The sequence below is a fragment of the Mobula hypostoma genome, chromosome 1, assembly GCF_963921235.1.
Source record: "Mobula hypostoma chromosome 1, sMobHyp1.1, whole genome shotgun sequence".
NCBI classification, from domain to species: domain Eukaryota; kingdom Metazoa; phylum Chordata; class Chondrichthyes; order Myliobatiformes; family Myliobatidae; genus Mobula; species Mobula hypostoma.
Genome location: NC_086097.1, coordinates 249387423 through 249413275, shown reverse-complemented (window position 1 = coordinate 249413275; position 25853 = coordinate 249387423). Strand labels below are relative to the sequence as shown.

The 25853-nt window shown below is 41.1% G+C and overlaps 1 protein-coding gene across 2 annotated transcripts in view; it reads left to right on the top strand.

Moving 5' to 3' along the window:
• The window catches only part of LOC134356176 (activin receptor type-1-like), a 77039-nt gene that overhangs the window by 21128 nt on the left and 30058 nt on the right, over window positions 1-25853 (top strand). For both annotated transcript variants that reach the window (XM_063066887.1, XM_063066896.1), the window contains exons 3-6: window positions 1136-1387; window positions 11004-11215; window positions 22213-22312; window positions 24318-24464. In XM_063066887.1, the coding sequence (XP_062922957.1) occupies window positions 1136-1387; window positions 11004-11215; window positions 22213-22312; window positions 24318-24464 (711 nt within the window). The remainder of the gene's footprint in view (window positions 1-1135; window positions 1388-11003; window positions 11216-22212; window positions 22313-24317; window positions 24465-25853) is intronic.

Genomic DNA, 25853 nt, shown 5'->3' with positions numbered 1-25853 from the left:
CCTTGTCTACCTTAAGGGTACAGAGTTAACAATGGTAAGAAACTGGAACCATGGTATTCTCCACCCTCTGGCTAAAGAATTCCTCCTCATCTTTGTTCTAAAGGGATGTTTTTGTTTTCTGAGGCTGTGTCCTCTGGTCCTAGACCCAATTTCTCATTCATAAAATTTGACTATGGATCTCAGTGGTACTTGTGCTTTGAACTAGGTACCTGATGGTGTTAACAAAGTGTTATAATTAAAGTGTTTTAACATAGGTTGGCGAAAGAACAGATTTTTTTAACTAAATTAAAAAGGGGAGGTATTTTTCCAGAATAATTCGAACACGAGATTCTGCATGTGCTGGAAATCCAGAGCAATACACACAAAATGCTGAAGAAACTCAGTAGGTCAGGTAGCATCTATAGAGAGGAATAAACATTTGACATTTTGGGCTGAGGCCCTTCATCAGAACTGGAAAGGAAGGGGGAAGATGTAGAATTAAAAAAGTGAGGGGAGGAGAAGGAGGATGAACTAGAAGGCAATAGGTGAAGGTGAGTGGGAAAGGTAAAGGGCTGCAGAAAGAGGAGTCTGATAAGAGAGGAGAGTGGACCATGGGAGAAAGGGAAGAAGGAGGGACACCATCTGGAGGTGATGAACAGGTGAGAGGAGGAGACAAGAGACCAGAGTAGGGAATAGAAGAAGAGGATCTGGGGAGGGAAGAATGAAGAGAAAATTACCAGAAGGAGAAATCGAGGTCCATGCCATTAGGCTGGAGGCTACCTAGATGGAATATGAGGTGTTACAGCTCCACACTGATAGTAGGCTCATCGTGGCAGAAGAGGATGTCATGGACTGACATGTCGGAACAGAAATGAGGATAATTTGAAGCTGGTCTAGGACTGGCCTTTTGGTGGGGGATTGTTGGTTTATCTCACATTTGGAACTGATATATTGTTCTTCTGTTGGAATAGTATGATTTATCTAGGCTACGTTGGCAGGGAGATGTATTCATTGCTATATTCCCTTCTGTGGTTGAAAAGAATGCCATTTACAATTGGTACAAATGACAATGCTTTTGTTTAAATTTTAATATTGTTTGAAAATTGTCTGTGATCTAGATGTTGTATGAATTTCAACTTTTTTTGTATGTTAACAGATAAAGACAATCCAGGCCAGTTTCAGTGTGTCTGTGAGGACAATTCATGTGGGAGGCCAGTATGCTACGGCCAGTCATGTTTTGCTTCAGTTACACAAAACGGAGAAGTTCCTGTGTACAGGAAAGGTTGCTTCAACGACGATCAAAGTGGACTTATGTGCAAGACCCTCCCCTCTGAAACCCAAGTAGTGCAGTGTTGCAATGGAAACCTGTGCAATAGGAATATTACGGCAATGCCACTTCTTTCTCAAGGTAAGAGCTTGGATTTTTTGTTCCTTTACTAGTAGGCTGAATATTGCCACTTCCCTGAATGGCCTTGTTCCCAAAAAAAATCTAGTTGACAACTTTCAAAGGTCTTGAGCATTCTTTGTCTTGTCAGTAATCTTGTGCCACATATTTTGAATCCTTTGTAGTAAAACTTAACTTCAATCTATATATAATACTTTCATTTTTACTTTGGCAATAATGTTGGTTGGTGATATGGAGTCATCGTCGTACAGTGAGTAAATAAGCCCTTCAGCCCAACTTGTTTGTGCCAACCAAAATAAATAGTATTGATATATGAAACTCCTTTGTGATTTGTAACAGACCTGTGTGAAGAAAAGCTTTTTTGTTGTTGTTGTAATAATTTTTCTGTGTTGCCTTCCCATGTTTCCCGTTCTTGCTCTGTATCTGATCCATTTATGCATGTTGGGAACTGTAGCTGTTCAAAGTTCCCTGAACTATTACCAAAAAGAAATAGGTCCTATCATTGAAATAATCTATATTTTGGAAGCAAAATATAGGTCACATTTGAATTAAAAGAAATGCTGCAGTAACTCAGCAGGTCAGGCAGCATCCATGGAAAGGAATAAAGATTTGACGTTTCAGTCCTGTCTGGGTTTTCAGCATCTGCAGAATCTCTTGTGTTAAGGGTCTCATTTGAAGTTTTTACTTAAACTTAAAAATTTCTTATTTTACTGAATCACTTTGCAAGCGTTAAATCACTTGCAAGTATTTTACACTAAGTTTTGAAATACTTGAGATCTGGCAAAAAGTGCAGCAGTTGGCGATCAAAGACAGAGGAGCCATCAGACCTGTCTTAAAATGAGGATATCTTTCATCAGGTAAATGGTCTGAGCAGGCAGAGAATTACGTTGGTTTCCTAGAACAGTTTATTTTGCAGGGTCTCCCTTGGCCCAGCCTTGAAGCCAATATAACATACCACTCAGATGGCCAACCGTCTGGTCATGTAGACCGACTACAGGCTGTATATACCTTTGCTTGAAAGTGATTTAGACAAAAAAAAAATCACCCACTGAGTAAAATATTGTTGAGTTATTTCAATGTAAATGTGAGTTCCAGCAGTCATTTATTTAATATTTATGAAACATTATAAGTTTGTGGTATGTATAGCTAGGGTACCAAAGACTTTTGTACAGTACTGTAGTAATTTTATGTATTGCATTGTACTGCTGCAAAAAAAATTCATGACATATGTGAGTGATAAATCTAATTCTGATAGAGATCTGTATTATGGACTGAGAGTAGGAAGGGGACAGGGAGAAGGGGAATCATGGTTGAGAAAATGGGAAGGGGGGGAAGGGAGCAGGAAGCACCAAAGAGACTCTGTAATGATCAAAAAAAACAATTGTTTGGAATCAAATGTCCTTGCCTGGTGTTTTCAGGGCTGAATATGTCTGCCCCCTGCACTCCTTCTCTGCCACCTGTCCCACAGTGCTCCCGTGGCACTCGACTCTTGCCTGCCCCAACTCACTTTGCTCCTGCCAGGTTTACAAACCTGCTCTCTGCTCTACATGAACAAATACGGTATTATGCAAAAGTGTTAGGCACCCTGGTCAGCAGTGCTTTACCAAGAGGGATTTTCTGCAGGTCGGCGGCGGTTATTTAAAAAGGGAGCTTCGAGAGCGTTTGTCCGTTGTACGTGACCTATCAGCGGCTATAACCAGAGCACCAATCATGAGTTGGATAGTAAGGAAGGTTCAGGCATGAAAGGGAGACACTGCCTAGCGGAGCGGTCATCAATGGAGTGATCTGAGGCAGGGTGGTGGGACTTTGGCTCATTCGGGCTTCGGCAATAACGGGTCAAGGCGAGGTAAGTTACCTGTGAGGAATAGAAACAGGAAGTATGTCTGTGAGGCCGGTGTTCTGTACTGGCTGTCAGATGTGATATGTTCGGGAGACTCCCAGCCTCCCTGACGGCCACATCTGTGCCAGGTATGTCGAGCTGCAGCTCCTAAGGGACCGCATTAGGGAACTGGAGATGCAGCTCGATGACCTTTGTCTGGTCAGGGAAAGTGAGGAGGTGATAGAGAGGAGCTATAGGCAAGTAGTCACACCGGGGCCTGGGGAAGCAGATAAATGGGTAACAGGAGAGGGAAGGGCAGGAGTCAGAGACTATAGATTACCCCTGTGGCTCAGAAGGGTAGGGAAAGGAAGAAGGCAGCAGTAAAGGGGACTCTATAGTTAGGGGGTCAGACAGGTGATTCTGTGGACGCAGGAAAGAAACATGGATGGTAGTTTGCCTCCCAGGTGCCAGGGTCTGGGATGTTTCTGATCGCATCCACGGTACCCTGACGTGGGAAGGTGAACAGCTAGAGGTTGTGGTACATATTGGTACCAATGACATAGGTAGGAAAAAGGAGGAAGTTCTGAAAACAGACTACAGGGAGTAAGGAAGGAAGTTGAGAAGCAGGACCTCAAAGATAGTAATCTCGGGATTACAGCCTGTGCCACGCAACAGTGAGTATAGGAATAGAGTGAGATGGAGTATAAACGTGTGGCTGAAGGATTGGAGCAAGGAGCAGGGATTCAGATTTCTGGATCATTGGGACCTCTTTTGGGACAGGTGGGACCTGTACAAAAAGGACGGGTTGCACTTGAATCCGAGGGGGACCAAAACCCTGGCAGGGAGGTTTGCTAAAGCTATTATGGAGAGTTTAAACTAGAATCACTGGGGGGTGGGAATTGAACTGAAGAGACAGAGGAAGAGGCGGTTGGCTCACAAATAGAGAAAGCTTGGAGACAATGCAAGAGGAAAGATAGGCAGGTGATAGAGAAGGGATACACTCAGACCAATGGTTTGAGATGTGTCTGTTTTAACGCAAGAAGCATCATGAACAAAGCAGATGAGCTTAGAGCATTGATCAGTACTTGGAACTATGATGTTGTGGCCATTACAGAGACTTGGATGGCTCAGGGGCAGGATGGTTAAGACCATAAGATATTGGAGCAGAAGTAGGCTGTTCGGCCCGTCGAGTCTGCTCTGCCATTCGATCGTGGGCTGATCCAATTCTTCCAGTCATCCCCATTCACCTGCTTTCACCCCATACCCTTTGATGCCCTGGCTAATCAAGAACCTATGAATCTCTGCCTTAAATACGCGCAATGACTTCGCTTCCACATCCGCTCGTGGCAACAAATTCCACAGATTTACCACCCTCTGACTAAAGTAATTTCTCCACATCTCAGTTCTAAAAGGATGTCCTTTAATCCTGAAGTCATGCCCTCTTGTCCAAGAATCCCCTACCATGGGAATAACTTTGCCAAATCTAATCTGTTCAGGCCTTCCTTATAACATTGAGAATGTTTCTATACAATTTCTAACATTGTATTTCATTTGCCATTTCTTTGCCCATTCCCCTAAACTTTCTATGTCTTTCTGCAGGATCTCTGTTTCCTCAACACTACCTGCTCCTCCACCTATCTTTGTATCATTGGCAAATTTAGCTACAAATCCATTAATCCCATGGTCCAGTTCAATGACATACATCGTAAAAAGCAGTGGGCCCAACACGGACCCCTGTGGAACTCCGCTGGTAACCGGCAGCCAGCCAGAATAGGATCCCTTTATTCCCACTCTCTGTTTTCTGCCGACCAGCCAACGCCCCATCCATGCTAGTAACTTCCCTGTAATTCCATGGGCTGTCATCTTGCTAAGCAGCCTCATGGTGCAGCACCTTGTCAAAGGCCTTCTGAAAATCCAAGTACACCACGTCTACTGCATCTCCTTTGTCTACCCTGCTTGTAATTTCCTCAAAGAAATTTAGTAGGTTAGTTAGGCAGGATCTTCCTTTCAGGAAACCATGCTGGCTTTGGCCTATCTTGTCATGTGCCTCCAGGTAGTCTGTAATCTCATCCCTAACAATCAATTCCAACAACTTCCCAACCACTGATGTCAGATTAACAGGTCTATAGTTTCCTTTCTGCTGCCTCCCACCCTTCTTAATTAGCGGTTATTTAGAGTGCCAGGCTTTAGATGTTTCAGAAAGGACAGGGAGAGATGTAAAAGAGGTGGGTGATCGAAGATAGTGTCATGGCTGCAGAAAAGGAGGAAGTCATGGAGGGATTATCTACTGAGTCTCTGTGGGTGGAAGTTAGGAACAAGAAGGGGTCAATAACTCTACTGGGTGTTTTTTATAGACCACCCAATAGTAACAGGGACATCGAGGAGCAGATAGGGAGACAGATTCTGGAAAGCTGTAATAATAACAGGATTGTTGTGATGGGAGGTTTTAATTTCCCAAATATTGATTGGCATCTCCCTAGAGCAAGGGGTTTAGATGGGGTGGAGTTTGTCAGGTGTGTTCAGGAAGGTTTCCAGACACAATATGTGGATAAGCCTACAAGAGGAAAGGCTGCACTTGATCTGGAATTGGGAAATGAACCTGGTCAGGTGTCGGGTCTCTCAGTGGGAGAGCATTTTGCAGATAGTGATCACAATTCTATCTCCTTTACAATAGCGTTGGAGAGGGATAGGAACAGACAAGTTAGGAAAACATTTAATTGGAGTAAAGGAACTATGAGGTTCTCAGGCAGGAACTTGGAAGCATAAATTGGAAACAGATGTTCTCAGGGAAACGTATGGAAGAAATGTGGCAAATGTTCAGGGGATATTTGCTTGGTGTTCTGCATAGGTATGTTCCAATGAAACAGGGAAAGGATGGTAGGGTACAGGAATTGTGGTTTACAAAATCTAGTCAGAAGAGAAGAAAAGCTTACGAAAGGATCAAAAAACGGTGATGATAGAGATCTAGAAGATTATAAGGCTAGCAGGAAGGAGTTTAAGAATGAAATTAGGAGAGCCATAAGGGGCCATGAGAAGACCTTGGCAAGCAGGATTAAAGAAAATCCCAAGCCATTCTACAAGTATGTGAAGAACAAGAGGATAAGGTGTGAGAGAACAGGACCAATCAAATGTGACAGTAGAAAAGTGTGTATGGAGCCAGAGGAGATAGCAGAGGTACTTAATGAATACTTTGCTTCAGTATTCAATACGGAAGAGGACCTTGGCAATTGTAGAGATGATTTACAGCAGATTGAAAAGCTTGAGCATATAGATATTAAGAAAGAGGATGTGTTGGAGCTTTTGGAAAGCATCAAGTTGGATAAGTCTCCGGGACTGGACGTGATGTAACCCAGGCTACTGTGAGAGGCGAAGGAGGAGATTGCTGAGCCTCTGGCAATGATCTTTGCATCATCAATGGGGACGGGAGAGGTTCCAGAGGATTGGAGGGTTGCAGATGTTGTTCCCTTATTTAAGAAAGGGAGTAGGTATAGCCCCGGAAATTATAGACCAGTGAGTCTTACTTCAGTGGTTTGTAAGTTGATGGAAAAGATCCCGAGAGGCAGGATTTATGAACATTTGGAGAGGCATAATATGATTAGGAATAATCAGCATGGCTTTGTCAAAGGCAGATCGTGCCTTATGAGCCTGATTGAATTTTTTGAGGATGTGCCTAAACACGTTGATGAAAGTAGAGCAGTAGATTTCAGTATGGCATTTGATAAGGTACCCCATGCAAGGCTTATTGAGAAAGTAATGAGGCATGGGATCCAAGGGGACATTGCTTTGTGGATCCAGAATAGGTTTGCCTGCAGAAGGCAAAGAGTGGTTGTAGACAGGTCATATTCTGCATAGAGATCGGTGACAAGTGGTGTGCCTCAGGGATCTGTTCTGGGACCTCATCTCTTTGTGATTTTTATAAATGACCTGGATAATGAAATGGAGGGATGGGTTAGTAAATTTGCTGATGACACAAAGGTTGGGGGTGTTGTGGATAGTGTGGAGGGCTTTCAATGGTTACAGCAGGACATTGATAGGATGCAAAACTGGGCTGAGAAAGTGGCAGATGGAGTTCAACCCAGATAAGTGTGAGGTGGTTCATTTTGGTAGGTCAAATATGATGGCAGAATATAATATTAATGGTAAGTGTGGTCGATCAGAGGGATCTTGGGGTCCAAATCCATAGGACACACAAAGCTGCTGCTCAGGTTGACTCTGTGGTTAAGAAGGCATACGGCGCATTGGCCTTCATCAACCATGGGTTTGAGTTTAAGAGCCGAGAGGTAATGTTTCAGCTATATAGGCTCCTGTTCGGACCCCATTTGGAGTACTGTGCTCAGTTCTGGTTGCCTTGCTGCAAGAAGGATGTGGAAACTATAGAAAGGGTGCAGAGGAGATTTACAAGAATGTTGCCTGGATTAGGGAGCATGCCTTATGAGAATAGGTCGAGTAAACTCAACCTTTTCACCTTGGAGTGACGGAGGATGAGAGGTGACCTGACAGAGGTGTATAAGATGATAAGAGGCATTGATCGTGTGGATAGTCAGAGGCTTTTTCCCAAGGCTGAAATGGCTCACATGAGGGGGCATAGTGTTAAGGTGCTTAAAAGTAGATACAGAGGAGATGTCGGGTAAGTTTTTTACGCGGAGTGGTGAGTGCGTGGAATGGGCTGTCAGTGACGGTGGTGGAGGTGGATACGATAGGGTCTTTTGAGAGACTCCTGGGCAGGTACATCGAGCTTAGAAGAATAGAGGACTACATGTAACCCTAGGTAATTTCTAAAGTAAGTACATGTTTGGCACAGCATTGTGGGCCTAAGGGCCTGTATTGTGCTGTAGAGTTTCTGTGTTTCTGTATGTTTTGAAGTCTTTTGCACAGTGCTGTAACTGAGGTGCTGTACACCATAAGTGGACTTATAAATTTAAATCGCTGCTTAACTATACAGAATGCTGGGAATGTTTGTCTGTTGCTGGGCTTAAAATGATCATGAAAGCACTTTTTGGTATACCCCAGTATCCAAGAACAATTTCCGTAAGATGATGGCGATCTGAAGTAAACCTAAAAAGGTAATTGGAAGACACTGTAGAGAAAGGAATGTGGGCAATGGTACCCCAGTTCCACTGGAAATATCCAGCACTGTTGAAGGCAGTGTATGTTATTTGCAGTCTGGAATTTCCAGTTGGCCAGTTTTTCGTCAGCACCGACTCAAAGTTTGCATGTATCTGGCGGTAATTTTGCCAGATCAGGCCCAATGAAGGTTCACAGTCCAAAGCATTGGTTCTTTATTCCTCTGCATAGATGTTGTCTGACCTACTAAGTTCATCTAGTATTTCTTGTGTGTTGCTCTGGATTTCCAGCTCATCTTATGTTAATTATACTCTATATTGCATATTGTACCTTGGAGTGAATTGTTATGTATTGCAATGTACTGCTGCAAATAACAATCTTCCTGACATACTGTATGTCAGTGACAATAAATCTGATTCTGAAGCATCTGGAGTACTGTGTGCAGTTCTGGTCTCCTTACTTGAGGAAGGATATACTGACTTTGGAGGTGGTGCTGAGGGTGTTCACCGGGTTGATTCCATTAGACTGTGAGGAGAGATTGAGTTGCCTCGGGTTGTACTCGCTGGAATTCAGAAGGATGAGAGGAGATCTTATAGAAACACATAAAATTATGAAAAGGATAGATAAGATAGGGGCAGGAAAGTTGTTTCCACTGGTAGGTGAGACTAGAACTAAGGAACAAGATTCCGGGGAGTAAATTTAGGACAGAGATGAGGAACTGTTTTTCCCAAAGAGTGGTGAATCTGTAGAATTCTCTCCCCAATGAACAGTGGAGGCTACCTCAGTAAACATATTTAAGACAAAAGTTTGATAGATTTTTGCATAGTAGGGGAAATAAGGGTTATGGAGAAAAGGCCGGTAGATGGAGATGAGTCCATGGTCAGATCAGCCATGATCTTATTGAATGGCGGAGCAGCCTCAGTGGGCCAGGTGTCCAACTCCTGCTCCTATTTCTTATGTTCTTTTTTTGAAATCCCCCTTGACTGTTCTGGCATTGCTCTTTTGGCATGCATTTTCTATCTAATTTGTAGACAACATCCTTACTACTGTTTGGGGTCTGTATACAATTCCCATCAGGGTCTTTTTACCCTTGCAGTTTCTAGCTCTATCCACAATGATTCAACACCTTCCAACCCTGTGTCACCTCTTTCTAATGATTTGATTCCTTTTTTTTAAATTGAACAACACTGCCCCCTCTGCCTTCCAGCCTTTTCTTTCAGTACAATGTGTATCCTTGGACATTACGCTCCCAGCTATAATTTTCTTTCAGCCATGATTCAGTGATGCCTGCAACTGTGCTGCAAGTTCATCTACCTTAGACCATATACTGCGCGCATTCATATATAACACCTTCAGTCCTGCATTCATCTTTTTCAATTTTGTTCGCCTTTTACGTTGGAGCTCATCCTTTTCACTGCAATTTTGCTCTATCAACAGCCTCTCCTCACTACACATTGCCTCTGTTTGTAGACCAGCTACCTCATCTTCAGCACTATTATCTGCCTTTCCTATCATACTTTTTGCATTGAAATATAGGCAGCTCAGAACACTAATCGTACCACGCTCAAACTTTTGATTCATAATCCACATCTCCAGCAACTATTCTAGCATTCTGGTTCCAATCCCTCTACAACTCTAGTGTAAACCCCATCATGCAGCGTTAACAAGTCTTCCCGCTAGGATATTAGTCCCCCTCCAGTTCAGGTGCAAACCATCCTTTCTGTACAGGTTGCACCTTCCCTGGAAGGGAACCCAATGATCCAAAAGTCTTATGCCCACCCTCCTACAGCAACTCTTTAGCCACATATTAAACTGTGTAATCTTTCTAGTTCTGGTCTCACTAGCACGTGGGATGGGTAGCAATCCTGAGATCACAACCCTGAAGGTCTTGTCCTTAACTTAGCACCTAACTACCTGTACCTTGGGTGTAACTACACCACCCTTTGACTAAAGAAACTTCTCCGCATCTCCTTTTTAAATGGATGCCCCTCTATCCTGAGGCTGTGCCCTCTTGTCCTAGACTCTCCCACCATGGGGAATATCTTACACATATTCTCTGTCTAGGCTTTTCAACGTTCAAAAGGTTTCAATGAGATGCCCCTTCATCCTTATAAATTCCAGTGAGTGCAGATCCAGAGCCATCAAACGATCCTCATATGATAACCCTTTCATTCCCAGAATCATCCTTGTAATGTGTTGTTATTTGAGTTAGTTTCACCTTCCTGTCAGTTTGAGCCAGTCTGGCCATTCTCCTCTGACCTCTCATTAACAAGGCATTTTCACCCACAGAACTGCTGCTCTCTGGATGTTTCTTGTTTATCTCAGTATTCTCTGTAAACTCTAGAGACAGTTGTGCCTGAAAATCCCAGGAGATCAGCAGTTTCTGAAATACTCAAACCATCCCGTCTAGCACCAACAATTACTCCATCGCATGTCACTTAGATCACATTTCTTCCCCATTCTGATGTTTGGTCTGAACAACTGAACCTTTTGACCATGTCTGCATGCTTTTATGCATTGAGTTGCTGTCCACATGACTGGCTGTTTCAATATTTGTATTAACAAGCAGGTGTATATGTGTACCTAATTAAGTGGCCTTTGAGAGTCATTTTATAGTTTTGTTAATATCAATTTGGTACATATGTGTGTGTTTTTAATAAGCAGGAAAGTTGTTAAAATAAACCTTAAAGCTATTTGTAAATGGACAATGAGTTGGATTTATTTGTTTCATTTCAGCACCAGAAGGAGAGCCAATTGAGTACAGTGCAGAGACGCTGATCATTTTTGCTGTTAGTACAGTCATAGTGCTGATCGTTTTGTCGCTTGTTGCTGTCCTGATTTGTCGGAAAATTCACCGCAATAGGATGGAGCGGCTACATGCTCATGATGCCGAAAATGGAGCAATTGATGGCCTTATAGCTTCCAATGTGGGAGATAGTACACTTGCGGTAATAAATTTTTGCTGTTTTAATCATTCCCTTGTGTAATTGTGCAAAGATGAGTGTATGTTGCAGTTGCTGGATTGGGTTGTCTTGATCATTGATTACATAGTCAAAATTCAGTTAAAATGTTTGGATGCATCTTCACTGTACACACAGGAATGATGTTTTAAAAACAACCTTAAGTTTCAAAACTATAAGTTGAAAGTAAATTTTTTATCAAATACATTTATGTTATCATATACATCCCAGAGATCCATTTTCTTGTGGGTATACTCAACAGATCTATAGAATAATAACTATTAACAGAATCAATGAAAGACTAACCAACCAGGGCATTCAACCAGAGTCAGAAGACAACAAACTGTGCAAATGCAAAAAGAAGAAACATTAATATAATTAAATAAACAATAAATATCAAGAACATGAGATGAAGAGTACTTGAAAGTGCGCCCATTGGTTGTGGAAACATTTCAGTGAGGGAGCATGTGAAGTAAGTGAAGTTATCTCCTTTGCTTCAAGAGCTTGATAGGTAGTGACTTTTCCTGAACACGGTTATGCAAGTCCTGAGGGTCCTGTGCCACTTTCCTGATGGCAGCAGTGAGCAGAGTAATGAGGGTCCCTAATGACGGATGCTGCTTTCCTGTGGCAGTGTTACATGTAGATGCCCTCAATGGTTGGCAGGATGGGCTGGGCCATATCCACTACATTTTGTAGTATGTTCTTCAGCCAGTCAATATACTCTCCACTGCACATCTGTAGAAGTTTGTTAACATTTTAAGTGCTATGCTGGAATTGCATGACACCTAAAACGTTAAAGATATTAATAACTACTTGTAAAAGAAAATCTTTGATTTATTTGTGCTTTCATTACAGCTGAATACAACAACCCCACAGCAGACAAATCTGATTTACCTTAACAACAGAACTGAATCTTTAGAGGAATAACGTTCTTCTTAGTCTGCTCTTGTATATATTTAAAAATAAAGTTTAGAACAATGATAGTTTCTTTAGAACACCTACCTCCCAAGTGAAATTGAGACCAAGATCAGCGCAGTCTGGGCCTTATAGAATAATAGGAAAGGTCTGAGGGACCATATAACCTCCTCTCCTCACGTTTCTCAGTCCAGGTAGGATCTCATAGGCATGTTCCCTATTATTTTTATCAAGATGTGTAGTACTGGAGTAAGCTTTCCTGTACTGTACAGTCTGTAGTTTATAATTTTCCCACTTTTTTTTATTCAGATACTGCTCCCTTTGAAGTTTTCCATATTATTCAGGTAGATTCAGCAAACTTAGTTTTTTTTCATTCCTTTATTCATGAAGATTGGAATATACTGGACACATTGTTGGGAGTCCAAATTCGAAGTTAGACAAGCATTTTCAGAACCAAGAAATAATACAGGCACCTTTTTATGCACCTTATGTTGCCTGTGCTTGGTGAAGTACCTGAGTGTCAGAAATAATCCGGCTAACTTTGCATTTCAGCTTTTGATTAATATTCCCTCCAGTTCTTTTCACAGCTGCGCAGCACTTTAATTTTTTCTGTAATATGCATGCTATGAAATTGAAAAATCACGTACATTTTTATTAATTGATGAAATACAGTACAACAAAGAAAAGCTTGAACATTTTGAAAACTTTTTCTAGCTGCATCCAATTCCAGTTACACAGCAACAAAGGCTATGTACGTGGGAGCATTTCAGTTACTGTGTGGCCACGCAGCTTAGGGGGAACAGTCCTTGAAATACTAGTTTTTGACAGAACCAAACACTTCCTTTGGAGATGAAATTTCCACCACTGACATCAACTGTATTAATGCAGCTGTCATAATAGCTAAATGCAGACTGCAAACTACAAGCCAGACATTTATTTGGAGGTGGTTAAATTTGGTCCATTTGAACAAACTAAATCCTGTCTCTTAATTATGCTGGTAGCTCCTTCTGAATTGCTTGTCAAATTGGATCACACTGTAATTCCAATTCTGAGTACGCTGTCATTTTTACAAAATGTTCAATTTTTTTGCAATTGGAAATTTGTGTTTATGGCAAAATTCCTGTCAGAATAAACAATATTTTTTTGCTTCTGAGGTAGCTTACTGCCAGGTAATGCACAAATTATAGAGACGTTGCTCAATCCCATATTTGGTAAGTTTTCTCATTTCAATTAATGATTATTTTAATGTTGTAATAGTTTTTTTTTCCATAACATTCCCATATCTGCTTCAACTTGTTCTTCAAAGCACACAAACATTGTGCTTTTCTCTCTTTTCATTGAAAGAACCTTCATCTCATGTTTCTGATACTTATTGCTTATTTATTATTATTTCTTTCTTTTAGTACTTGCACAGTGTGTCTTTTGCACATTGGTCCAAGTTTAAAGATTCACAGTACATTGATTATCAAAGTTATATGCACTATACAACACTGAGATTCATCTTCCCACAAACAGTAACAAAACAAAGAAAACTATGGAACCCCTTTAAAGAAAACGGGGATGGTGCTGGAGGATTGGCGTATTGCTGATATGGTTTCATTGTTTAAAAAGGGTTCTAAGAGTAAACCTAACAATTATCGGCCTGTGAGTTTGACGTCAGTGGTGGGTAAATTGATGGAAAGTATTCTTACAGGTGGTATATATAACTATCTGGATAGACAGGGTCTGATTAGGAACAGTCAACATGGATTTGTGCGTGGAAGGTCATGTTTGACAAATCTTGCTGAATTTTTTGATGAGGTTACTAGGAAAGTTGAGGAGGGTAAAGCGGTGGATGTTGTCTATATGGACTTCAGTAAGGCCTTTGACAAGGTTCCACACGGAAGGTTAGTTAGGAAGGTTCAAACATTAGGCGTTAATATCGAAGTAGTAAAATAGATTTAGTGTAGAATAGAGTAGTGGTGGATAACTGTGTGTCAGATTGGAGTGTAAGCGCAACTTTGCTAGATCAAGTAACGACAGCACAAAAAGATCGTTACTTATCTTTTCACCCGTTTATTTCTTCGAGCTCAGCCAGCGAGTGAACTTGGACCCGACATCATGGAGAGACCCTTTCTCATCTCCCCGGCGGTTCTACAAGTTCACTGCTCAATGTCAGAATTGTCAGAAGTTATAAGGCCACCGATACAAAAGAACAATCAGTTTGATAACCATTCCGGTCAAGTCAATAGACTATTGATACAGAGAACAATCAATTTGTTAGACACTCCAGCCATCTTAATTAAAGAAAAGAATGTCCTACCTGGTTTGCTGGAGCCACAACTTAATGACAAAGATAAGAACATCCGTCAAATTTATGCTTTAATTAAGAAAGGAATGTTCTGTCTAATTTCCATCAGGTACTGCTTTTTATCAAAATCAAAAGGTGTGAAAAGCCCAAAGACATCTGATGTGGATCTGGGTGAACTTTAATCATCTTGTTCCAAAGAAGGCAGCTGTGAGACATTATTCAAACACACTGCAGTCACAGACATAGTCAGTACTTAATTCATTGTTTACGGGGATCTGAAAATCCCCCATTCCCTTAAACTTTATCAGGAGGACGCTGTGTAGCGGTGTGCCTCAGGGATCTGTACTGGGTCCAATGTTATTTGTCATATATATTAATGATCTGGATGATGGGATGGTAAATTGGATTAGTAAGTATGCAGATGATACTAAGATAGGTGGCGTTGTGGATAGTGAAGCAGGTTTTCAAAACTTGCAGAGAGATTTAGACCAGTTAGAAGAGTGGGCTGAAAGATGGCAGATGGAGTTTAATGCTGAAAAAATGTGAGGTGCTACATTTTGGTAGGACTAATCAAAATAAGACATACATTGTAAATGGTAGGGCATTGAAGAATGCAGTAGAACAGAGGGATCTAGGAATAATGGTGTATAGTTCCCTGAAGGTGGAATCTCATGTGGATAGGGTGGTGAAGAAAGCTTTTGGTTTGCTGGCCTTTATTAATCAGAGCAATGAGTATAGGAGTTGGGATGTAATGTTGAAATTGTATAAGACATTGGTAAGGCCAAATTTGGAATATTGTGTACAGTTCTGGTCACCAAATTATAGGAAAGACGTCAACAAAATAGAGAGAGTACAGAGGAGATTTACTAAAATGTTGCCTGGGTTTCATCTCCTAAGTTACAGAGAAAGGTTGAACAAGTTAGATCTTTATTCTTTGGAGCGTAAAAGGTTGAGGGGGGACTTGATAGAGGTGTTTAAAATTGAGGCGGATTGATAGAGTTGACGTGGATAGGCTTTTTCCATTGAGAATGGGGGAGATTCAAACAAGAGGACATGAGTTGAGAGTTAAAGGGCAAAAGTTTAGGGGTAACATGAGGGGGAACTTCTTTACTCAGAGAGTGGTAGCTGTGTGGAATGAGCTTCCAGCAGAAGTGGTTGAGGCAGGTTCAATGTTGTCGTTTAAAGTTAAATTGGACAGATATATGGACAGGAAAGGAATGGAGGGTTATGGGCTGAGTGCAGGTTGGTGGGTCTAGGTGAGAGTAAGAGTTCAGCACGGACTAGAACAGCCGAGGTGGCTTGTTTCCATGCTGTAATTGTTATATGTTATATGGTTTGTTATATAAAAACATCAAACGCCTAACATGCAAAAAAAAGGAACAAATCGCAGAAACAGCAAAAAACCCAAAAAACACAGAATACAAAACACCAAATCACAGAGACATCTCAAAAGACGTGAGGTGTATTCAGTTCAATCCTGCGCCATGTCCCTTATTATCTGCAGGCCACAGTGCTGGTCTGCCCTGATCAAAATGGGATGGTCTTTCATTGATTCTATTATGGTTAATACTCTATAATGGATTTATTGAGTGTTCCCGAAAGAAACATTAATCTCGGGGTTGTATATGTAACTTTGATAATAAATTTACCTTGAACTTTGAACTTTCTTTAGTACGAGTCCTCTGACTGAGCAAAGTCAATGATAATTTGTTGGGAGCTACTAGCTAGTAATTGGGAAGTCTGGCATCAGTCCCAAAATTATGAGCAAGATGCACCTCATTTAGATGTTTGATTTGACTGATGTCATAAGTGAATAGAGTTGAAAATATAGGATTAAAATTGAGTTAATTAAACTGGAAACTGGTAAATTAAAGGCATCCGTTAGTCTTGCGAAACCGTGGATCTGCTCTCCAGGGCGCAGGCCTGGGCAAGGTTGTATGGAAAACTGGCAGTTACCCATGCTGCAAGTCTCCCCTCTCCATGACACCAGTGTTGTCCAAGGGAAGGGCAAGGGCCGATACAGCTTGGCACCAGTGTCATCGCAGAGCACTGTGTGGTTAAGTGCCTTGCTCAAGGACACAACACGTTGCCTCGGCTGGGGCTCGAACTCACGCCTTCAGATCGCTAGTCCAATGCCTTAACCACTTGGCCACGTGCCCACGTGGTAAATACAGTAGAAGAAAATGTCTTCAGTGGACTTCAATTTTTAACCCCCAAGTTCATCAGTTGAAAATTTTTTTATCTTGGAGTCAGATGGAAAGGTCTGTGACCCTATGAATTAATAAATAACCAGACATCTGGAATACTGTGGAATTTGAGACCAGCTTCTGCACAACGATGGTGTAGTTTCAGTAACAAATCTCTGAAGGGCGGGAGACATCTTTGTCTCAGTGCATTTTTTTAAAAGACTAAATAGGATTTTAGACATAAGACGTAGCAGCGGAATTAAGCCATTTGGCCCATCAAGTCTGCTCTGCCATTTGATCATGGCTGATTTATAATCCTTCTCAACACCATTTGGCTGCCTTCTCCTATAAGCTTTCACTCCCTGACTAATCAAGAACCTATGAACCCGCTACTTTAAGAAACCCAGTGACTTGGCCTTCACAGACTACTGTGCCAACAGATTCCACAGATGCACCACCCTCTGGCTAAAGAAATTCCTTCTCATCTTTGTTCTAAAGCAGGACTTCCAAACCTTCTTTATGTCATGGAGCCTTACCGTTAGCCAAGGGGTCTGGGAACACCTTCTCTAAAGGGACGTCCTTCTATTCTGAGGCTGTACCCTCTGGTCCTAGACTCCCGTACCACAGGAAACATCCTCTCCATGTCCATTCTATCTAGGCCTTTCAATATTCAATAGATTGATTTTAATTAGAAAAATAATGAGGTTCAAAGTATGACCAAGAGTTCTACAATATTTTAACTCATAAGGTCTTGTGTGTTTAGTTTTTTGTCTGGTCAGGTGAGCTAGCTGGGTGTTAAAAACACACATGTTTAGTATCTAGTCTTTAAATTGAAATAACAATCTCATTCTGGTCTCCTCTTTAATTAGAGTTTAATTATGACCTTTTCGCACCTCGCAAAACTATGCTAAAGTTCCTTCCTCCAAAATCAGCTGACTTAGTTGCGAGGATGAATGGTGTTAACTAACTGCTGTGAGAATAGGCTGAAGATGAAGTAATTAGAACAAAGGAAACACGTTTTTAATTGTTCTGAAATGATGCAGCCAGTAGGCTTGATGTTGTGACCTACATTAAAACTAGGTTGCTGAAGGATGGTAAGTGGACGGACATGTTTACAGGAAAAGATTGAAATTGGACAATTTTGTGTAAGGGCAGGGGCATACCTACGGAAAATAGCGCCTATGGCAAGCACTGAAATTGCGCCCCTGTCCAAACATCTGACACCCATCTTTTAGAGAACTTTACCATAATATCAGCTTAAAAATACAAGTCAAGCTCGTTAATCTTTTAATTAACAAATTATGGCACTACATGAAAATTATAACTGCACCTTCCTTGCTTTCACTGATGCAATTTGGTCTATGATGTGATTAAAGTCAGTTTTTTGAGTTTCTTCTCTTTCTACACTCAGCAGAGCAAGATCACAGAGTTTGCCTTGACCCATGGAGGCTCTCAAATACAAAAGTATGAGTTTTAACTTGCTGAATGATCTCTCACAGCTGGCGATGGAAACTGCGATGGTTAGCATTATCTGAATAGCAATGTGAAAATTGGGGAAGACGCTCTCATCTCCATACTGAACAATAAGGTCAAGAAGCTCTTCAGGTCTTGATATTTTCATGTTGACCCACCTTGACAGCAACATTCTGCAATCCAAAAATTTCTTCATATAGCTGCTGTCCATCAACATCAGAGCTGTACAATTCACCCAAATTTTCGCACTTCTTCTTTAGGTCGTTACTGTTGGCACCATAACACAGTCCCTCGACATCAAGAAGGAACTCAAACTTGGCGTCAGTGTTGTGCAAACAAGCGAAACTTTCATCCATTTCTCTGTGAAGATGGTCGAGTGTTCCCTTCATGACTCTTTCCATTTCCTCCTTAGCTGTTAACCCAGCGTCTCTCGAGTTCTCATCAGCCATTCGTTTCTTTCGTCTCTGACGTCTTTCAACTTCAGTATTCCATTCTTGACAGAGACTGACTCCTTCGAGTGACTCACTGAGCAACACTTCTCTTTCATCATAAAAATGATTTTGGAGAGCTTTCAAATCCAGGGCAGCATCGTGGAAGTTCATGCTAGGATCCTGCAGCCTCTTTTGAATACGGTCAATGCGAATGAGTACTTTGTTCCAAAATCCTAGCAAAATCGGAAAATCTTAACTCAACATGCGGTTGTACAGCTGCCTTGCATCACTTCTTGTTTCACTGGTCTCGTTTTCATTGTCTATCTTGTCCTGGAGAACTTGAAGTATCTCCTCAAGGTACTTGTTGACGGGCTTCACTGCTTCTGTCCTTGCACTCCACCTGGTTTCGGACTCCGACTTAACAACCACAGGCACGCCATTTTTGAGTTTTTCCCAGTGCTGTGTTGAATGAGAGAAAAACACGTAGAGAGCTTCGATGGTTCCAAAAAACATGACCATCATTGTATCCTGCTTGGCTGCATGTACATCCACCAAGTTGAGTGAGTGATTGTTGCAAATCACAAACACTGCCAGGTTGTTTTTCTCACTTATTCTTTGATGAACACCACTTCTGTGTCCAGCCATCACAGCAGCGTTGTCATAGCACTGTGACCGACAATCTTGTAGCTCCACTTCGTCCTTCTCTAGCTGTTTCAAGATGCCTTCAACCAAGCTCTCAGCATCCTCCTGGCTAATCTGGATAAAACCAAGGAAGGACTCTCTAACAGACTTTTCCTCTCAAAATGAACTTCCACATACCTCACTACTCACGGTGTGCCTGATCAGGAGTCGAGTCGAACATGAGACCATAGTACTTGGCTTTACGAATGCTTCTCAGTAAGCTCTGGCGAACAATGGATGCCATCATGTGGATGATTTCATTCTGGACACCCTATGAAAGATAAGCCGTGGATCCAGGATGACTTTCCAAATGAGTGAGGTGTTCTTTTATGACAGGGTTAAAGATGGCCAGTAGTTTCAGTAAGTCAAGCAGATTTCGCACATTGGAGTCATCGTCTAGCTGAAGTGACTCCCTGTGTCCTCGCAAAGCCAGGTTCTGAGTCACAAGGAACTTTATGCAGTGAAGGATTCTCGTCAAGATATCACACCACGTCTGCTTTTCCTTCTCAATCTGTGACTGAAATACCGCGTCAATAACTCCTCCGTTTCCAGCTAAATTTCTTTCCGGTTTTTTCCACTGTGTGAAGCATTCCTGATGATTCTTGGCATTTTCATGAACACTAATCCTTTCAGGTGCTTTCCACTGGTTGGATACACTTTCCTGTTCCAGTGAGGATTGATGGTCTGACCGGGAATATGGAAAAGACAACAGATACAAGATGCAGACTTTTTAGAAGGGGAATAGACCAGCCATGAGCAAGTCACTTCCTCACCACGACCATTTTCCAATTTCCTCTTGAACCAAGTTTTGTTCATTGAGCGGTTATTTGTTGGTAGGAAAGGCCCCTCACTGTTCTGGAAATACTTGGAACCCAGCTTTATTATTTCTGTTCTCAACACGTCAGGCAGAATTGCTTTCCCAGTGTCCTTGTCGAACTTCAGAAGTCCAATATCATGCTGTTCAATCACTTCTGATATGACAATTTGAGGCTCTTCGACACCATCGGGTTCACTAGGTTCAGTGTCATCAGTTAAAATCTCGTCAATAAACTCAACATCACCCCACCACCAGCGTCTTCTCTTCCTGTCATGTCCACATTCTCTGTGGCAGCCTCACTCTTAATCTCATCATACTCGGATTTATCTGACTTGACTTCTTCCTCGGCTTGTGACGCATTTGTACTTGATCCACCTTCGGATTCTAACAAACGTAGCAGGTGCAGGCAACTCCATGGAATATGTCGAACTACTTGTTCTGGGCTTTTCAAAGAAGGGCATGAAGAACTTGCTCGACTTCTTGGCTTCCTCCGTCTCCAGCTTTCGTCTCTTCCGTCCTTCTTCCTCCTTCTTTGTGAAGAAACATTTCATGGTCTTCTTACACAATGCTCTGAAATAAGGCCATCCTAGTGCTTCTCGCCCATGATAATCAAAGACAGATCATACATCTGAAAAAAATTCTTTTTTCACTATCCGAGGATGGCTTGTCTGACTTGAATAGAAACTGCTCAGTGGCGCTCCCCTTCAAGTGGCGCCCAGGGCACGTGCCATACCTGCCATACCTTAGATACGCCACTGTGTAAGGGGTAGAGGAGGAGGAGTGAAGATGAGAGAACAACAGAACAAGGGCAAGATATAGCAAAGATCCAATTTCTGGGTGTGGGCTCTAATTCTGGTGCTCAATCCTGGGGTTTGGTGTGATTCCTTGGACACTGGCTTAGGGTACTGCCACGTTTGGCACAACTTAGGCCTGGTGATAACCATTTCCATGCTGAATCTGCAGGTTCAGCTGGATCTATGTATAATCTAGGCTTAAAGCATCATTCACATTGCCCTGAAAATTACTTTTGAATTGATGACCAAATCCAGTAAGGCAATAAAACAAAGGAGCTAAATTAGTTCGTTCAGCCCATAAAGTATGTTACACCACTCGATCATTGCTAATTTACTTTCCCTCTCAACCCTATTCTCCCTGTAACCTTTGATGCCTTTACTAATCAAGAACCTATCAACCTCTGCTTTAAGTACACTGAATGACTTGGCCTCCACAGTTCTCTGTGGCAATGAAGTCCACAGATTCACCACCCTCTGGCTAAAGAAATTCCTCCTCATCTCTTCTGAAAGGATACCCTTTCATGTGAGGCTGTTCCTTCTGGTTCAAGGCTCCTCCACTATTGGAACCATCCTCCCCACATACATTTTATCCAGAGCTTTCAATATTTGATGACTTTCAATGAGATTCTTCTCTCCCCCACCCCCATCCACCCAATTCTAAACTCCAGCAAGTATAGACCCAGACCTTCATAATCATGACTCTCACTGCTCTCCACCTAAATCTATTTTTTGGTTTCCCCTCATCTTGTAGCATTTAACGGGAAAAAACATTCTCATTGATTATACCTATTGCTGATTCATCCAATCTATTCAATAATGAGTCTATTTGGATCATGAAAGTTAAGGGGTATCAGTAAGCTCAGGTTTGGTGGAGCATGGAGATATGTGTTACTGAACTAAAAGATGTAATCGAAGAGGAAGAACATAGAAGTTTAAATATCAGAATTTGAAATTACATCTTTAAGTTATAAAGGAATGGCATTATTCATTCGAACATTGAGGTATATTGCTATTCTGTGCAGAATAATATAGGTCCTTCTGGCTATGATGTTGTGCCCAACCTTTAACCTAGTCTAAGATTAATCTAACCCTCCATTTTCCTATCATCCATGTGCATAAGCCTTTTAAAAGTCCCTAATGTGTCTTCCTCAAATACCACCCCTGACAGTGTGTTCCACACAGAAGCCACTCTCTATGTAAAAAAAAAACCTCCCTTCTGACATTCCCCCTATGCTTGCCTCCCAACACCTTAAAGTTATGCTCCCTTATATTAGCTATTAAGCTCCTAGGAAACTGTGCAATTAAATCTGTGGTCAGCTTGGGACTAGTACTTGTCATCTCTCAGAAGCCCTAATTTTAATGATATAATAGTGATTGTTTCATTTTCTTCATTCCTAGGATTTGCTTGATCATTCGTGTACGTCAGGCAGTGGATCAGGTTTGCCATTTCTGGTCCAACGCACAGTTGCCAGACAGATTACCCTGGTGGAATGTGTAGGTATGTAAAATAACTCAAATCTCCAGCCACATGTAATCAATTTGATCAAAGCTATAAGTGAATACTTCAAATTGTTTGTTGGCAAGATGGCTGGGTGCACTTTTCATTTGAAGGTTACTAGTAATATTTCTCCTCATTGGGCTGTGGTTGTCAGTGTTCGCAGCTTGGGCATGTGACAAATGTGAGAAAACTGGCCCTCTTGCATATTCAAGTATTTTGTTTAAACCTTTGCTTCTGAAATGGCTTGTGGAACAGGAAACCTGAGTAAGAAGAGAGAATAATTTTACATTTAGCAAAAGGGGGGAAAGCGCCAATAGCTTTAAAAATCCAGAACTGAATAAATATATTTTTTAAATTTACATTGATAATTTGTCCTTGGTGTTTTAGTTGTAAAGAGTTACCATAATGGTATATTGGGGAAAAACAAAATATTTGTTATCCTGAAGAGGCACGAAATCCTTATAACTATCTAAAAGGCTATGCCTTTCATTACAAAGTGACCAAACATACATCTTGAATGTTTGCAAAACTGTCTGAGTTTAGTACACCAACTTCCAAAAAATATTTTGGCTGACAGGAATATCCAAAACCATCTCACTGGAAAAGCTTACATAAACGGTTTTTGGCATGTTATCCACTGTCAAACCAAATGCAGCAATGCAGACAGTACAGGAAAAACACCTAGCAGACGATTGTTTACATTAAGGCTTCCATGCTTCATGTTGCAGGGTCTTGTGGGCAAAATCAAATCAGAAGGGTATCTCAAAGAAATTAATAAAGCTAGAACCGTAAATAGTTTAACGACCTATGTCATTGGGAATTTAAAACAAAGTCTGCAAGTGAACAAAGGCATTGGAGAAACTTTCTCCTGTATGCCTACATGTAGAACACATGTATCCTAGAATAGAATGTTAGAAAACACAGCCAAAAAAAAATTTAAGAAAAGCTATAAAGCATTATGCAGTAGGACTATGTCAGTAAGTTCAATAGTGTTCTGGTCACCTGTCAAATACAGTGGATTCCAGTTGATTGGGAAGGCTGGGACGACCCTTAAAGAGCAAAAGCTAATTGAGAAAATAGCCAGGATTCCCTTGAGACCCTGTGCCGCTTGATTAGGGCAGGAGACGTGGAACAGTTTCTAACTAGTGTCAGTCGAGTACACGTCATGTGGCCATTGGACACTACACCATGCTTAGAGTAAAGTTTTTAAATAACGTCAGTTGCGTGTTTTTGTGTTCAAAAAGCAATGATTTTTGGCACTGGTAGTTTGACGAGAAATAAGCAGTAAGGCAATTCAGAACTGTTTGGCTCATTGCGGTTTCAAGCATTCAGACGGGGATGCCATTAACGACTGGGATGAAAATGATTTCATTACTTTAAGTTAGGAACTACGAAGAATTTGAAAATGTCAACAGTCATCTTGAATGTTACAATGAAAATGAAGATTTGCAGGATGGAATCGTCGATATGAAGGCAGTCCATTAAATACACACAAAATGCTGGAGGAACTCAGCAGGCTAGGCAGCATTTTGTGTGTATTACTTCAGTTTCCAGCATCTGCAGATTCTCTCTTGTTTGTGAGTCCATTATCTGCACTACGTGTCTGCGCTGATTTTGTTCATTTACAGTCCATCAAATGAAGGCAGCAGCGTACTCTGAATGAATTCATCCATCAATAACTATTAGGAACTAATACACAGCATTTTGGTACTGCAGTAGTATTGATAATGTTGTGTATTTCATTTAAATACATAATTTGTTACTTAGTTAAATGGTAGTTTTTTATATATACCTTTTTAACTATGTCCTTGAAATTGGGGCAGCAACTTAATTGAGCCAAAATGCCTTGGTCCCAATGTGTCCCAATGAACAGTAATCCACTGTATTTCAGTAAGGATAGTCAAGAAAGGAAACAAGCATTCCTTACCCAATCATATAGTTTAAAAACAAAATTAAAACCTTTCCTTTTACTCCACCTCCTCCTCCCACCACCGCTCTGAAACAGGAAAGGGTCGTTATGGCGAAGTTTGGAGAGGCCAGTGGCAAGGTGAAAATGTTGCTGTAAAAATCTTCTCATCTCGAGATGAAAAGTCCTGGTTTCGAGAGACGGAAATTTATAATACGGTTCTTCTTCGTCACGAGAATATCTTGGGTAAGAAGTAATATACACCCTCATGAATTCAAATTTTGTTTTGCTTTATTGTATCTGATAAAATACTGTTAGCAAGAAGAGTTGGAGGGGATATAGCATTTTGTGTTAATCAATTAAAAATTGTATTTGCCATGCACCTACCTTGTAATGTCAGTAAATTGTTTTACTGACTAAAGTATCTGTCGATGCTACGTCAATAGCATCCCTGGAGAAAGTTGATGGTATGAGCAAATTTATGAATCAAGCAAGTATCCATCTGAATTTAAAATTTTGATCTTAAGATCTAGGCTCTGATTAAAAGAAAGGGTTGAAATCAAAGGTTTCTCATTTGTAGTGTGCATTGTTAAGCAGGTAATAGTTCTGCAATTCCAAAGACCAGTGCTAGTCATCTCTGGCTATGAAAGAGATGCTAGGTTTGTTGAATTCCATCAGTCACGGAAGGGATATTGTCAAAGCACTGTCAAGATTCAGCAGAACCCTCTGCACCACACAACCCTGAATTCTTACTTTCAATATTTCATGCTTAGTCGAGGCTTAAAGGCAGAAGGTAGGAGATTGGAGCTGAGAGATAAATGGATCAGCCATGATGAAATGGCAGAGCAGACTCGATGAGCCAAATGACCTAATTCTGATCCTATATCTTGTGGTCTTATAAATCATGAAAAAAAGTAACACGCGCTATTCTGCACCATACTACCAAACAAACTCTACCCAGTAAAAGGAAAAACACATCAGCAGGGGATACTACAGAATCAAGTTAAACTAAAACCATAAGAGGCAAATCCTATTTGCAAATCCACCTTTGTAAAGATAAGATACAGTATATATTTCAGAGTGGTAAAAGTAATAATTCTAAAACTCCGGTATACTTCTCCAGTCAAACCAAAGGTCAGAGCATTTGTTTTCTGTCATTTAGTAATTTTCTAACAGTGCCAAAATCCTTTTAGGGATGTGTAGTTAAAGAGCTCTTTATAAGCTATTCATATTGCTTTAAACCTTGGTGCGTTTGCATTTTCGATCTTAACAACTCTGAGTATGAAGACTTGTGATGGAATAGTAGTTTGCAGTGAGTAGTAAGCATTCCTTAGTATAAATAACTTGTTTACACGTTAAAATATAAGTACCTCCAGATAAATAAATTGATGATTCTTTGCCAGATATCTGATTACCACCCATGCAGTTTAAACAAAAAACTTTGCTTTTTTGACCTTTTATCTGCATTTGGTATTGAGGCTTTGGTGGGGAGTTTCTCTTTTCTTTAAGAAAGCATGAAGCAGAAGGAATATACACTCAATGACTCATTTATTAGGTGCAGGAGTGAAACTCGGTGTGGTCTACTGATGCTGTATCCCATACACTTCAATGTTTGATGTGTTGTGCATTCAGAGA